We start from the raw sequence: 17,255 nt of genomic DNA, 5'->3' as shown, positions 1-17,255 counted from the left end.
ATATACGTAATTGCAACAGTTTTAGCACCTATTTAATTAGTTTCAATCACGACAGAAAATGATATAGATGATTGTTTCTTTTAAACTATTTGATCGAAAAGTTACATAAAATTGGGGTTGCGTAATCATCCGAAATCATTATTATATTTTCGACTGAAAATCGCTGGATTTATGCAATTTTAGTTTAATTAATGTCGTATAAAACTGACTGTTCGTACGAGTTTGCTTAAAACACGCGACTCAAAAAGTCCCAAAATGGCGGCTTAAGAAGCGTGTCCCGACCTTCTTATATAGACCTTGCCGAGCTGTGGAGAGCGAAACGCCATCTGCCGGCGAGACGACGAGAGCGGGACGAGACGCGACTTCGCGAGAGCAGACGACGGTTGAAGAAGAACGCGCGAAAAGACGAAAAAGAAATCCTACACTTGTTTTTTATAATAATCACAATAATTTTTATGTAATTTGTATTCCTTAAAACGTTCCTGTTATCCAAATCTTTCTTACCTCAATTAAAGTTTTTCAAAAGGCAAAGAAAAGTCTCACATAAATAAATCATAAAAATCATTTAGAATCGAGGCAAGGAGAATGTTTGTTATTAATTTAATGGACCTGACGTTTTGGACAAAAATTCTAAGATTTTTTGTTGAATACATTATAGGAGAGAGGAAAAAAACAGGTACCAGTCGACCCCCCTATAAGATCATAGATACGTTACATTTTTTAGGAATCCGATTTTCTTACAGCCCGACACATGTAAAGTTTACAGACTACGGCTGATTGAGAGATTTTCTTCCATAAAATTAATCGATTCTAGACTAATCCGACTCAACATTTCCAAAATACGTATATATTTTTTGGAAATAATCTGTATAAACTATGCTATAAACAAAAAATTGAAGGATTACTTACCGAGTATGCACCATTCGACAACCCCATTGCTAAAGCTTGTTTTCGTCGCGGAACAGCTCAGCAAACAGCGGCCGATTTCTAACAACTTATTTTTCTGCGAAAACTTCGTTGAACTTCGGAGACATCATTAATATAAGTAATTTTAATCGCCGTTGAATAAAAAATGTTTCTTTCACAAGAAATGTATAAAATTACAGTACTCTATTAGACTTACGGTACCTAATTTACATACTGTACAGATGATAGTTAGCGTAAAAATCTCCGTAGCGTGGCGCCACGCTAGATGGCGGAAATTATATATTTAATTATAACAAAGTTACAATAAGTTAATATATACAGTACCTAATTTATATATAATTATATGTACAGTACCTAATTTATATATAATTTATATAATACTGTCTAGACGATAGAAATCTCTCCGTAGCGTGGCGCTACGGACGGCGTGGAAAGTAGTTCGGCTGCCCGATGACGTTTTACATAATTATAGGGGGTTTTTTACTGTTTTTTTACGGATACCGTCACAATTTTTTCGCAGTTTTATAGGAATCGTAATTATTGGGACCGTAATTATAGGGGGGGGGTCGACTGTACTATGAACAAAGATGAAGATGTTGAGGAACTATCAAAAATGTATAAACTAGCAATAGATAAATCAATATATTATTATATAAAATAGATAGACTGAGCTTGCATATATCACGTGCAACAGACGATTAAAATAAAACGGTATTAAAAAATAGAAATGTATATTAAATACAATAAAAACAAAATAGAAATACCTGAAATGGTGTAAAATATATACGTTAACAAAATTGTGAAAATATGAACGTCTTTGCTCGTAGCATGCAAAAAAAATTATGTTAACTAGTAAACTTCCTTCGAAAACTGGCTCTACTGCAACCGCGACTAGAAACAAAGTTTGTTCTACTCGCGCCGATGGCAAACACACATCCAATCAGCAAACGCCTTTATGCATGTCATACGATGACAACATTGAAAATAGATCATCATCATGATGGAAAGTTAAAGGATTGATACTTTTACAGAATCGACATTGATCGAGCTTATTCACGAATGCCTGTGGGATTTTAGTTCTTCGTTTTATCGAAGATTTTATCTGTTCGTGTATTCTCGCGGACTCTATCAAAATGATCGCCTTTTTTTCTTTTATTCTTTGCAGAATAGGAACTGCTTGCCATTTTAATAAAAAAAAAGTGGCTAAAATTCCGTAAATACTCTGATGTAGAACGTAAATCGTCGGTAAACTCACGAAGGTAGTCAAAAACAAGCTACTGTAATTTTATTGGTTTATTATAGGGTCAGGTGTTTCCGAGTTGCAACGCCAGCGAACAATGTGTGACCACGAGAAGACGTGCTTGTTGCAGTTGCAGTCACCTGCGCGGCTGGAAATCGCATGGTGTGACCACGGCTTAAGATAGCCTGGGCACTACGACCTTCAACATTTAATGTTTTCGTGGCTTTACTTCATGCATGAAAAACAGATTATGTTCTGAGCTTCTGACCTTTTTCAGAAACACCTCATCAGCCTTTTATGATTTATTGCCAACTGAACTACTGTAGTTTTACATTAGTGTGAGGTCCCAAAAACGGGTTGAAATTAAACATTTATATTAGAAATTTATTAAAACAAAACTAGAGGGGGGAAAACCTCCAATGTTACAAACCGATCAAAGATCGGATTCGTTATGCTAGTCATATGAAACCGAGACGAGAGGGGGGAGAAATACTATTAATGTAAGACATGACTCAATAAATGTAAACGAGCATTCTCCAGTAGAGATGGACCTTTGACAAGGCGCTCGTATACAAATAATTAGAACATAGAAAATCTTGAAGAGTGGAAAGGTTAATTATAAAAGGGAACATCGCGTCAGGTCGTTAAAATTCTAAGACGTCATAGACTAGACAACAATGGGGTAAAATGAGCGCAAGTTCAGTCTCATCAACACTTTCCATCCAGAGTTAGAGGATGTGTCGGGTAAATTCTCCGAAGCGAACCTTCTCGGGACCCAAATATGTCTCGTCAAAAGCTTAGGGACAAACGTGGAACCAACAAGGATGGACAAAAAGGGGAGAAAGGAGATTGATATAAACCCTGATCGTGAAGGACACGAGGCACTCGGCGAGTCAACACTGAGTGAGTGAAATCGAAAGCGAGGTCAACAGATTTGGGACGAAGCTTTGTCTTCGTGCCGATACCGAAGCCGTCTCCTCATACCAACGGAGTCTCCCCATCTATCTCACGAACTGTTTAAGAACATTGCCCCGGGGCCACCTCGACAACAAAAACTAAAAGAACACTTATGCTCGGGAAGTGAACAAGACAGCATCGACACTAAGGACTTCCAACCAGCTGATTGTGTTCAGAAATATTTGTTTCTTAGTGTAAGTTTGTCTTATGCTAAAATAAACGGGTTTTTGTAAAATACTTGTCATCTCTGTCTCCTCCTCCACATCCACACGCGAACATCCCTAGATAATCCTGACGGGGATTAACGATCCTCCCCTAAAAGTCGGCAAACTTATATTAGTCCATGCTATTAAAGTTTGAAGGGATTTCTATAGAAGTCTGGTCAAGGACATTGTTCTGTAAACAAAATATCTGAAACTAAACAACGTATAACATTTAAATTTGGCACGTGCAGAGAAGACACTAAAGGATTTTTCAGAATCATCAAATTCAAGTAATGGCAATTATGTATGGGGGAGAATCACTGCTAATGCCTACAAATCCTGAAAAATTAAAAAACCTGCACGTGATCGAGGTTAAGTAACTTGTTCAAACTATCTTATCTTAGTTTCATTAATGGCCAACAACATCCGCTGTAATAGACTTATACACAGGATAGGAATTATCGGTTAATTAGGAAACCAACATTTATTGGTTCATATTATATGGGATACAAGATTTCTTTCTAATTAAAAGCATATTACTGTATTTTCAAAATTTAACAGTATACTGTACAGTATGTTGAATCTTTGAACACTATTAAAATACCTAGCACGATAAAAAAATATTTTAATAGTGTTCAAAGGTTATACAACATATACTGTTAAATTTTGAAAATAATATGCTTTTAATTAGAAAGAAATCTTGTAACAAGCAGTACATTCTTTCGATGTAACACGATACACACCCTTAAAGAATGTACTGCTTGTTACAAGATTATTGTAAATGGTACTTTTAGTCCCATTTACAATAAGTGTGAAAATTAAGCCATTTGTAGTATATGGAGACTCTTAGGCACTGAAGAGGAGCTAGAAAGTTAACCTAGCTCGAAATGCATCTGTAAAAAAATAAAAGGAGTTTATAACCTGAATTGGCTGTGAGGTAGTCTACCGGAAGAATTTTTTCGGATTGAAGAGACGTTTACTTAACATATAAAACAGCTACCATTAGAAAATTCAGAAAAAACAACATTGTAGAAGACTCTTCTGTAAAAGTATTACTGCTGGTGCTAAGGCTCACGACTTGTTCGAGATCCTTGATAGTTTTATTTCCGAAAATAATTTGGAGTGGACCAAATGCATTGGTATCTTTACTGATGGTGCGCGTTCTATGTCCAGACGTTATGGAGGATTGCAAGCACTTTTTCGAAGCAAAGACCCTGATGTACTGTGAACCCATTGAGTTATTCATAGGGAAGCACTCGCATCAAAATATCCGAGTCCTGCATTGAACCAGAATATGAGGTATATTTCTGTAAATGTAAATGAATGTAGTAAACTTTATAAAAACGGCCGTTGAAGGCAAGATTTTTCAAAAAGCTATGAGAGGATGTGGGATCCTTGTGGAGTCTTTGTTGTACTACAGCACTTCGAGAAAGTAGAAACTTTACCACGAGAGAGCAATGGCTCTCTCGAGGTAATATTTTGTCTCGTACGTTTGAACTGCGACAGGAAATTTATATTTTTCTTAAAAAGAAAGACCACAAGTATGCCGAAAATTTTGTGAATGATGATTTTTTGGTAAAACTGGCATACTTACGTTGATATTTTTTAAAAGCTGAATGCTCTGAATCTCTCCCTGCAGGAAAGCAACATGCACCTTTTAAAGTCGAGTGAGAAAATTTCAGATTTCATAAAAAATTAAAACCATAGAAAAGAAAAATAAATGAAGACAGAGGAAAAGGTTGTTTCCCCTTGTTGCAAGTTTTTGACCTCCAGCGAAGTTGATTTCTCTCCAGGTACAAAATCCACTTTTTGAAAAACATTTATCACAACTTATCATTTTGAAAATATTTCTGAAACCAGGTGATATCATCAATAAATTTGCATGGATTCAAGATCCATATAATGCCAGTGCTCCATCTGAATTTACTGCTGCAGAAGAAGAGAATCTTATTAATTTTTATCGCGATTTTAATTTACCTTTAATGACGCACGATTAACGCTTAATTGTTTTTAATGCGATTTTTTTTATCAAATTTAATTGTTCTAAAGTTGTAGTGCACGGATTTTACTTCGGTAAAGTTATTTAAAGCTAGTTTCTGATGTCAAAAACGACCTCCAATAGTTTAATTTTTTTAATTAATATATTTTATTATATATAAGTTTAATTAAATCGGGGGGTCGGAAATCGCAATAAAAATTTAATTTTTAAAAAAGCTAATAGTATTCACCCTACTTTAAACCCTTGTCCTCCCGAGACGTCTATGAATGTCCCGGGAAACCCAACACCAGATGTTCTCAAGGTCATCCAGCTGTGTAAACAATGACTCAGTGTCAAATTTCGCAGAAAGGCGAGACAATGGAAAATAAAGTTTGAAGCTTTTTCTTCAAAATTAACGCATTTCTTTCGTTTTTTCAGTTTTAAGTATTTTTTTATGTTTAATTAAAAATTCCTAAAAAAATTCGTACGGCAAGTGGTTAATTGAATTTGTTCAATTACATTTTTTTGTTACCTTAAATACGTATTTTATTTATTTTTTATTTAATGTCCTAACTATTTAATTAAAAAGATATTGACTATTCCACTATTTCACAAATTGTATTTGTTAGAATTTGACATAGGGCACCTTGGGAAAATCTGAATTTAGTAAGGGTGCAAAGAATCAAAAAAGTTTGAGAACCAATGCACTACAATTTCATTTTCCACTTTTAATCATCTTTAGTTCCAAAGCACTTGATTATTTTTAATCAAATTTCTGTGTGAGGTATTAAACATCTCAAACAAACCATTACCACTCAAAATTCTCACCTCCATTCAGAAACTTAAAATGCTAAATTCACATTTTCTTTGAATTTTAAACTCAAATTTTATGTTCCATCTAAAGATTACTCTCCACTGACTATCAACTACTTGGTAATATAATTTGTAACTTAACAAGTACAATTTACATTTAAAGAAATAAAAACTATACAAACGGAAAAGAACAATGTTTTTCATAGTCTTATCCTCAAATGCTATAATTGAGCAGTAAGTAAAGGTGCTCAAATTCTGAACTCCGCATTATAAAGAGTATTAAAATCTTAAATCTAAAGCTTTGTAATTGACACACATCCTTCTACTTTATTAACAAATGATTGGAAAAAATAAGACTATATTGTCATTCTGTTTCTTTGAATAGGAAGATTGAACAGTCCAAAAGAGATTTAACTGTCCCCAAGAATGAGAACAGAGTCAGACAGATGATGTGCAGTAATGAAATGTCTGTGGTGCGTTACAGAATTTTTCAAAAATTAAAAATACCACCACACTTTCAAAAAAATAGTTTTAAAGGAGAATCTTTTGAACTTTTCTTCAATAGAAAGTGTTATGATGAGGGATCCTCTATAAGAAACTATCACTAAAACTCATTTCACATGCAGTAAATCTTTAAGTTGAAGTTTAAGGAATAAATGAATCTAAATTAAGTTAAGTTTAATATCCAATTGTCTCAAATTTTTCTGTGGGTGTAAATTTTCCATTAAAAAAAAAAGCACAAGAATCTGTTCACAGAATTACAAAATCATACACAATTTATGATACTTTCACGTGCATTTTCAAGGTAATGAATGCTGGCAACATACTCCATAAAAATATGTTGACACAAGATTTTAATGACACAGAGTTCTGTTTGGAATGAAGCCATAGTTTTTGTTTATTTTAATTATCTATATTCATGTGGAATATAAGAGAAAACAACAGTAATTTCAACAAGACCATATCATAAGGAAGACCTTACACTGTCTGGCACCTGTTGATATCTTTCAGTTAATGCAGTTCGATTCTGTAAAATGAATTACAATAAAACTTCATTATTAAAACAATTACATATTTCCATTATGTGATACTATTGTCACACAATATTTACTTAAAATTTTATTTAATTTTGTTATGGGGCTTTTTTTTAATCAGAATACATCATAATGGAAATAAAATGGGTAAATGGATAAAATGAATTAAAAAAACACAAAGTTTAAAAGTTATGGTTTCAAACCAGTCAAGTATCATTTTCAATCACAACTTCAGAAGTGTGTGCCCCTGCTGGTTACATACAGGAAATTATCATACTTAATTTTTCATGTAATGTCAAATATTAGAAAATGATTTTCAAAAACTACAGATACATATCAAAATATATTTTTGAAAAATAAATTTGTTTAAGCAGTTTATTTTACCAACAAAATGTAATTAAAACAAAATTACAAAAATCTAGTGAAACTAAATCAAATGAGAATGAATTTTTTAAAGTTCAAATGTAATTTATACAATTTTAATTTTAAAAATTTGTTAATGACCATTCAGTAAATATTAAATATTTTATAAAGTTATTTTTAAAACTCAGAACTTTGTTATAACAAGATCACATACACAATTATTGGACCCTTTATTTATGCAATTTGGGTCAAATGCACATAATATGCTTACAAACTGAAATGACTGTACATGCTGCAGTAAATACAACAATCTTATCAAAAACTGTGCTTGCTAAAAACTAATTTCCATTTTACACATTTCCTCTTGATTTAATGAGAACAACTTTCCAAATGTAACAAATGCATCATTTTTCTATATAATTTGTGCATTGTGAAAATATATGTCTGTACATATGTTTTGCAGGAACATTTCAAGAATTTTTACATAAAATCTAAGCACTTTTTTACAGATTTGATTGCTTCTTTATATGAATTTTTTTTACAATGATGCATTAAAGTAACTCTCCAAATTCACAATTTTAACAGATGATGAACAAAAACTGAAGAAAAGGCACTTATTAATACAAAACACACTGTAAAATCTTTTGTAAATAACAAAAGCACAGGTGCAAATATACAAAAACAGTAAGCACAATACATAAGTACTTTCAGCAAAAGCATATAAAGTACAATTAACTTGTGCAAATATTACATTTTAAAAATTATGCCATTCTTTGATGTGTCTTTGGATAATGTACAAGATAGACTACTATCAAGCATAAATCTCTCTCTTAAAGAAGAGAGAAACTATGTCTAAGGCATGCAATTGAATACTTTTGCTAAATGTCTAAATTGCAATATTTTATAAGACTAGACTAGAATTGTGCTATGGAGAAGTACAACTAATTAAAAAAAAAATTGAAAAATCTCAACAGTTAACTTAAAAATATCTTACATATTGATTAAATCTGTAATATTTGAACTTGATTAAATTAGGTGTTCAATTTTTTCTTATAAATGTTATATAAAAGGCAAGTTATGTAAATAAATGACAACACAAAGATTATGAATAAAATTCTTGCTAGAATAATAAAATAAACGAGAGAGAGATAATGGATCAATAACGATTAATTATATTTTGAGCTATTATGATTCTCTCTTCAGAGTAAATTTCAAGTTTTCTGTTTAAAATATTTTATCCAGTTTACAATATTTGGCAAAAAAGCAATAATTTTATCATTATCAATCTGCAAAATTCTCTCTCATTTTAAAACAATTATTAAATACATTTTAGTAAAGTCAACATCAAAAGTTTTGTTCAAGATAACATAATATCACAATTAGTTACTTCACATATTTAATACTATCATTTATGGAACTGGCTTTTGATGCGTATTATATATATACTAGTATATATTTAATGAATCAACTATTAACTAACAAGAATTATTAACAGTTAACAAAGAGGAAATTGATATCAAAAGTAGATGTGACTGTATAGCAGCACATTTTTTTTAAAATTTGTATATCTCTATTAACAATAATATATATCCTGATGTGCATAGCTGATGTGTTTAGATTTTGAGCTAATGGATTGAGCTTAAGACTAGATAAAGAGAACATGGTCCATTAAATTAGATATTGCATTATCTCAATGGATTAATTAAATTGATTTGATTTTTAATAAATTCATATATAAATAAATTTAATTTGGCATTGTGGTATGTAAATGTAATTGGCATTGTGACTTTACATAATTTGTGTTGGATTTACTTTGGTTTTTTCAAGTTGATTTTGATTGACCATTGATTTCGCTTCCATACATTTCATCGATGTATCTCTGATAAAACTGTTGAATAATGTTTCGACGCAACTTGAATGCGGCAGTAACTAAGCCAGTGTCGGGATGCCATTCTTCTTTACAGAGTTTGATTTTAGTGGGAATTTCAACTTTTTGTAAGCGACCTAGAAGAACAACCATTTATTTTTAATTTCAAAACCATAAATTAAAACATTTGAATATAAAGCTACATACATTTTATTCCATATTCTTTGACGGCTTTTTCCACAGCAGAAGTAATTGCATAATCCTGACATAATTCATTGAAGTTAAGTTGTTCTTTTCCAAGTTCTTTTGCAAGAGTTCTTAGCTGACGTTTATTTGGCACAACCAGAGCTACCAAGTAAGTTTGGAAACTATTTCCATAAACACATATGTTGTCTACTAAAGGACAAGTCTTCAATTCTGTTTCCACTTTCCCAAGAGAGATATATTCTCCAAACTGAAGTTTTAGCAAATCTTTCTTCCTATCTAAATTAAAATATTCAAAATTTTTAATAAGTCATTCATCATCATTTTAAATTAATAAAAATAAATTAAAAATCAAAGTATCTCCTACAATAAGTAGCATATAAGTAATGAGATCCACACACAAGTTTGTGTTTGAGTGTTTAAAATATGATTTTATTACAACAGTGTAGTTTGCAATGCAAAAATCAAATATTTGGCAATCTGTAGCAGGGTTCTTCCCTATAAAATATTAATTGCAAATCTGTTCACAAGTACTCACTTGTACATTAGAAGGGTGTATATGTGTTATATGTATTAATTCTTTTTTAAAGTTTTAATTCACTTAAAACTATTACTAAAGTTTGAATTCTTGACATAAATTTAAACATTTTAGATGGAATTTACTAATTAAATAGAAAGTTGTAATTTCTTATTAAAATTTTAAGAAATCAAAAAATAAAAAACAATATAATTCAACTTCAACAGTTCATTTAAATTATTAATTCATTATAGTTTATAAAATAGAAATTTGATTATAATATGGCATTTATGAAATCAATTTTCAGATAATTTCATTATAAGCATTTAAAAATATATGAGAATCAGATTTCATTATGTCCATAATAACCATCCAATCCAACTATGGCACTAGTTTAAGCATTAATTAATTAAATGGTGTGTTTCTTGTATGAATTTTGTTTAGAAATTATGTAATAAATAAATAAAATTGTACAAGATATTTAATAATTGCTTCATTAAATATTACTTAATTATCAAATTTAATAATTTACATTAAAGCAATTGTCATAATTTTATGTAAATTATTAAATTTACATAAAATGTGACAAATATCATAAGTATGTGAATACTTTCACATACTTATACTTTTAAATAATTTGAGAATTAACAGTCATGAAGTTCTATGATAAATACTAAGCATTCAATGATTAAAATTTCAAAAATTAGAAGTTGATGAATTGATTGCATTCTTGTTAAATGTTATTTTAGATTAAATACATTCACACAAGCATTTAGATCAGGATTCAAACATAATCGACATGGTGTGAATGGATTTTTGAATCTTGTGATTATGAAGAATGTAATTACAGGGCTTAAAGCAGTCATGACAGTGAAAAAAGATAAAAAGAGTTCACACTAAAAAAAAAAAAAAAAAGCTATTAGTGTTAAAGTGAACTAAAGAGGCATTATTAAAAAACACAAACACAACATATTTTGTATCAATAATATTGCATATGGTATTAGATTGATTATTAAATTATGAAAAGATTAAATATGAAAATAGTTAGGCTGAGTTTATACTCCAGAAAAGTGACCAGTAAGACTGCATTCATTAAGCCAAAACGGGCCTGCATTAAGTTTTCATATGCCCCATAGGAAGTTCCCACTGTTACACAGCAAAGGAAAAGGAATAGTAACATAACTACCAGAATGTGTCTCATTATAACATGCCAAATTTCAAATGCCATTTATGTCAAGGTACATTTTTTGATTTCTTGTTAAAAAAGTTTGTAATTAAAGAAGAAAAAAAGACAACTTCTCACTGGGTTGCATGTTCATTACATAGCAATACCACTTAGTAATTGTGATCCAAACACATTTATTTGATAATTTTATCAATATTTTTTAAATGATTAAAAATAAAATTACAAAATTCATTACTGGCAATACTAGTTGCCAAATCTATTCCCGAGTATAATAAAACAGTTTGTTAGTCATTCGACCAACAACTGACAGAGAAGAGAGTTTATGAAAACAAAGTAATTAAACGTTTAGCAGTTTGTTGTTCTTCACAGTGGGGGACAGGCAGAGTCTATTAATTTCATGGGAGAAAATATACAAAGCATTACTACCCTGAAGTTGATAAATAATACAATTCCATAAAATTTAACAAATCTGACGTTTATAAATTAATTGGCTATATCTGTTTGCAGCAATAATGTAAAACACACTGTACTTATAGTTTAGCATTTCTAATAATATTTAAATTTATTTTTGAATTTTAAAATATAAGAAAAACAATTNATTAATATAAATTAATTAGTAGAATTACCTTTGTTATTATTTAACTTAGGATTATAATTATAATGTAATCTTTAACTAAACATTGAAAGTCAATTATCTCTATCTCAAGTGTTAAACCGAATCAGTTTACTACCTAAATGTGTAAGAAGTTTTACTGATTTATAGTGACCAGTCTAAATAATAAAAGTTTAAGTATTTTAAAAAAATGTTTTATTTCTTTAAAAAAACCCCATAAATTTTGGATAGATAGATAACACTTTATTGCAGGAAAAAACATCTGCACATCAACACCATTCAGGAATGATGTTGGTCCAGCAAAAATCCAGCTGGATTAAAAACACTGCTGGATTGCAATCCCTAAATACTACCTGTCAATCTATCTTTTATAAATCAGTTTGAGAGTCATCTCTACTGATGATGCTAACTGATAACATTATGCAAAAGTAAATAAAAGTTAGCAAAAATTCTGATTTTATTGACTGACATTAAAATGACATATTAAAACAAACTTTGATTTAAAGACTTATTGATTATAAATTTACATATATTGGGACATGTTATACTAAAAATTCTTAGGTTTTTTAAAAGCATAAATTTTATAAATTAATAAAGAAAATACTATCAAATCTTAATAAATATGACTAAAAAGCAAAACTAAGATTTTTTACTATTTTAATTAAAGATATGATTTAGAATGTAGATATCTGTAATTATTTTTTTAACATACTTATTGTCCTCAAGTTTAGACTCATTTTGTAATGAAATATTTAGTTTGAATTTCTATTAAAAATGTTATTTCAGCTATCTGTTAGTGCTGTTTTGCTAAACTTACCACAGTGACTTTGGTATATCATAATACTCTTCTTTTATTCTTTTTAAGTACCTTTAATAACAAAATGCATTTCAGACTTGTATCATCCTTCATTTGTTTTTTTAGTTCCTTTGTACAGTATTTCTATTAGATCCATAATTATAAAACTTACCATAGATGATATTTGATGTGCAGTATTATTAATTAAGGTTTAAATTACAATTTAATTTAAGGTATCTTTTTTATAATCAGCTTTTAGTGTTTTATACCACTGATTATAATATTACCATTCTTCTACCTATCCTGGTACACATTGAGAACAAATGTTTACATAATGAGACTAAATAGGATGCTTTTAATTTGAACAATTATAAAGAATATAAATTAACTACTGAGCTATAACTTGCTAGTTAATCTAGCTATATCATTTGATCTTTAGTATTATTCAAGCTTAGTTTACTATATAATTATATAAATATAATACTTTTTTGAAAAATAAATTTAAGTCCAAAGATTAAAGTGCATATAAGTTGTTTTATATGCAATGTATTATTTTAAGAAAATTTATACCAATAATTTTTATAGCTCCATCAGGAAATACTTCTCCTATATCTCCAGTATAAAACCACCTTATTCCATCTTCTTCTCTATAATATTCTTTAGTCATTGCTTCATTTTTGTAATAGCCTGCAGAAACACAGTCACCTCCAACAACTATTTCACCTCTAGGATTTGGCTTATCCGTAACATGATAATTTCCTTCTTCCCAGTTAACTAATTTGATATAACAACTACTTAATGGTGTTCCTACTCTTCCTGGAAGATCATCCTCAACATCCATAACTGTGGCTCCAGCTGTAGTTTCTGTTAATCCATAACCTTGTAGTACTTTTGAACCAAAGCAAGTGGTTATAAATTCATGGGTTTCTGGAGATAATGGTGCTCCTCCACATGCTAGTGCTCGTAATCTTCCACCAATTATCTTTCTTATTTTCTTAAACAACAATCTGAAATTTCACAAATTTTATTAAACTTGTTTTGATCAAATATAATAATGCTCATTAATACTTACCTATCCAAAATTGGAGTTTTAAATCCTTTTCTCTCCCAGAATCTCTTGTATTTCAGAGCAAAATTGAAAAATGCTTTAGAAAATTTACCCTGTGATTCTACTACTTCTGATACAGATTTTCTTATTCTGTCCAAAATTAACTGAAACAATGAATTGGGAGTCAATATAAATTCCAATCATTGAAATAAAATTAACTTAATCTTTATGAACACCAATAAGAATTCATCTATCTACCCGTTAGTTGGGATCACAAAAGATATTTTAACAAAATAAAGATAAAATTATGGAAATCATTAGTTCATTTAGCAGTAATGTTTTCAAATCAAACTCATCAGCAACTATAAACTAAAAATAGCTTTCAGCTTACATAAAGTTACAAATTTAAGTTTTAAATATTCTTAAATTTAATAACTGACAAATTAATTTTAATCATCAATATTCTAAATTTCCTATTCTATTCTGTATTCTAAATTGAATGGTGAAAAAACAGTCCAGATTTAAGAGCTGTTTTTCCTAGGTCTTATGATCAAAAAAATTATTAATACTTTAAGAATTAAGATTGTTTCTTTGAAGCAATTTTGAAATTTATTATTTGATAATTACAAATGCAAAGTAAAGTCAAAAATAAACCAAACTTTTGATGTTTGAACATTTTCTAAAACATGTCTATTGTTGTTTGACACAGGTTAGATCAGTGTTTGTCAACGGGGCAATATCGCCCCCATGTGGGCATTTTTCCATGTTGAGGGGGCGATTAGTAACAATTTATATTTTGGGGTGAAAAACATTTTCTTGGCGATATAGTAAAACATTATATTAAGAATAATTAGATATTTTATTTTTTATATCGTACAATAATTAAACAAACAACATTATACTAGCACTAGTCTATTCAATGCAGTATGAATTTGGCCCTCGGCATCAGAATTTTGAAGTGAAGTGGGCGATATTACGTAATGGTTTTATTGAAGGAGGCGACGACTCATTACAGATTGAGAAACACTGGGTTAGATGGATGTATTCAGGTGGATTAGAACAAAATGTCAAAGTATTGAAATACAGTGGATCCTCGCTTAGTGAGCACCTCACATAACAAGCAAATCATTTTTTTTTTTAAATGACTCGCTTAACAAGTGAAGTTTCACATAACGAGTGATAAGGAGAGGGAAGTCCCAGATTGTGCATATGCTCTGTCATGCTATTATCTGTGATATTTTTGATTTTCTGTAAATCAAATTTGCATTCCAGGTTGGTTCATTCCATGCTAGAAGAAAAGATGATGATTCACGCTCCTTAACAATGTATACTGTATAATTTTCTTTGAATAAATGTTATACGTAAAATACCGTATTTACTCGCGTATAAGACAATCTCACATATACGACCAGGTGTGATTTTAAAGATCAAAATAAAGAAAATTAGATTTATTAATACAATTCTAATTTTATTTCATTTAATCACAAATAAATTATCATCAAATGCACGTATTAAACAAACAACCATGTTTTCTTGACACTATCACCTTTTGTCTACTCAGACTCGCCCTCCGAAGCTTCGTTACAATTCTCCTCTTTTTCACGCTTACTCCACAAAGCATCATCCTCTGATCTGTCGAGTGAATTTCAAATGCAGTATTTCCTGAATGACTGCTATCAGCTTTAGAAGATTACTTTTCCACAAAGATCAAATGCACATGACAGGAAAAAGTTTATTTTTAATGATTCAGAATGTAGAAATATTCATTAAAAATACCAATTTAACAAATATGAAATAACTCCACTTATAATCATTGCTAAGTGACCAGCTATTTTCGGATCATCTCTTTAAAAGTGACATTCACCTTCATCTTAATAGCACTCTGCTATAATGGCAGCATGAACTATACACGGTTCACAAAAATTATTGCAAAAATGCAAAGGATCCTTTGCTCGCATGTATAGGACGACCTAAGTTTTTGAAGCAGTGAAAAATGAATAAAAACATCGTCTTATACGCAAGTAAATACGGTATTTGAGTATTTTTTTCGGCATGGAACGCATTATCATATTTTACATTATTTTCTATGGGAAAAATTGTTTCGCTTAACGAGTGTTTCGCATTAAGAGTAAGGTTCTGGAACAAATTATGCTCATTAAGCGAGGTTCCACTGTATGAAGAAGTGTGCTATTGGAGCTGTAAAATGATATCCCAAGCAAAAACCCAACATTAAATTGTATCTCAAACTTGGTAGAAATTTTAAGATTAACTGTTTTGGTAAACATATGATAAATGATATCATGTTTTAAAGAGGTCACAAATCAACAGAGGATCACAATCATGATTGTCAATTGTCTATAGTCTCTTGGTCAGTTCATTAACTTAGGAAATTGTTTCTTAGGCTACTTCAGCAAGGAACAATCTGTCTGTTCTCACTGTCTCCAAAATTGAAATGATAATGATCATAGATTCAAAACAATAGTTGAGATGGAACATGTAAATGATGCAGACAGAAGTAATGCAGAGTGGGCTGCAAGACTTATTACAAAAGTCATAAATGTGTAGCTGCAGATGATGTTTATTTTGATGGCAACAAACTGTAATTATTCTTACTATTTATATAGCAAAAGTTAAATTAAAAGTACAGTTTATTTTTAACTACCATTTATTACCAATGACAATAAAAACTCAAATTAATAATAATTATTATATATCAGCCAAAACAATTTTTGTAAAAATGAAATTATAACTTGAATTATGGAAACATCATTTGTAATTTATCATGTTTTTTAGTTTTAATTAATCTTTTAAGATTAATTCAGAAGTCCAGAAATCTTCACTTATTAATTAAAAACTGAACAAAAACTAATATACAATGTTTGAAAAATTATTAAAATTTGTCAATACATTTTCAATTTTAAGTCTTTAACAAGTTAATATTTTTGTAATAAGATTGTTGAAAAAACTTATCTAAGAATTTGGTATTTTATATCAGTTTTTTTCTTCTCAAAAATATTGAAATACTATCAATTGTATCTAAACTATTATTTACAAGACAAATAGAAGTAAAAAAAATACTCAAAATAGATATAAAAAGTAATTCTAAGTTATATACAATTTGAAGTCTATAAAATTTTCAATATATATATTTAATAAATATCTAAAGTCCAAAAGTAAAAAAAAAAGAGATAATCTGTAATAAAATGAACATCCCACACACTTTCAGCAAAAGGAGTTTGCAGAACAAATGTTTTTGGTTTATTTGATAAACCTATCTCAGGTTTCAAACCACAAAATTCCAAAAGAAATCTTGAAAAAAATCTCTTTGGAATTTTTTTTATTTTATAATCTGAGTCAGGTTTATAAAATAAACCAAAAACGTTTGTTCTGCAAACTTCTTTGCTGAAGAAGTGTGCGAGGTGTTAATTTTATTACATGTAATGGATATCAATCAATTTTATATCCCCTACATTTATCCAACACTGAAAATATAGAAAGGTGAGAAAATA

At 29.8% G+C, this 17,255-nt stretch overlaps 1 protein-coding gene across 1 annotated transcript; it reads right to left on the bottom strand.

The window, feature by feature from the left end:
• Positions 1–9,337: 9,337 nt before the first annotated feature.
• On the bottom strand, positions 9,338–13,690 carry LOC111628568 (long-chain-fatty-acid--CoA ligase 3-like). The gene is made up of 3 exons (XM_023372392.1): positions 13,242–13,690; positions 9,590–9,865; positions 9,338–9,519 (listed from the first exon to the last, which is right to left on the bottom strand). Exons 1-3 carry the CDS (start codon positions 13,537–13,539, stop codon positions 9,338–9,340), a joined length of 756 nt encoding a protein of 251 aa, XP_023228160.1. The 5' UTR covers positions 13,540–13,690.
• Between the last annotated feature and the right edge of the window lie 3,565 nt (positions 13,691–17,255).

The sequence above is a fragment of the Centruroides sculpturatus genome, unplaced genomic scaffold (assembly GCF_000671375.1).
Source record: "Centruroides sculpturatus isolate CEXI.00-Female unplaced genomic scaffold, Cexi_2.0 scaffold217, whole genome shotgun sequence".
Classification (NCBI taxonomy): domain Eukaryota; kingdom Metazoa; phylum Arthropoda; class Arachnida; order Scorpiones; family Buthidae; genus Centruroides; species Centruroides sculpturatus.
This window is presented reverse-complemented; position numbering and strand designations above follow the sequence as displayed.

Bases quoted from the DNA above. Each gene is read 5' to 3' on its own strand.
- LOC111628568 (XM_023372392.1), bottom strand. From the start codon at position 13,539: ATGGATGTTGAGGATGATCTTCCAGGAAGAGTAGGAACACCATTAAGT. The intron at 9,866-13,241 runs GCATATAAAACA...ATTTTAATTTAG, and splicing joins TTTTCTTAAAATAATACATT to ATAGGAAGAAAGATTTGCTA. The intron at 9,520-9,589 runs GTATGTAGCTTT...TTGTTCTTCTAG, and splicing joins CAAAGAATATGGAATAAAAT to GTCGCTTACAAAAAGTTGAA.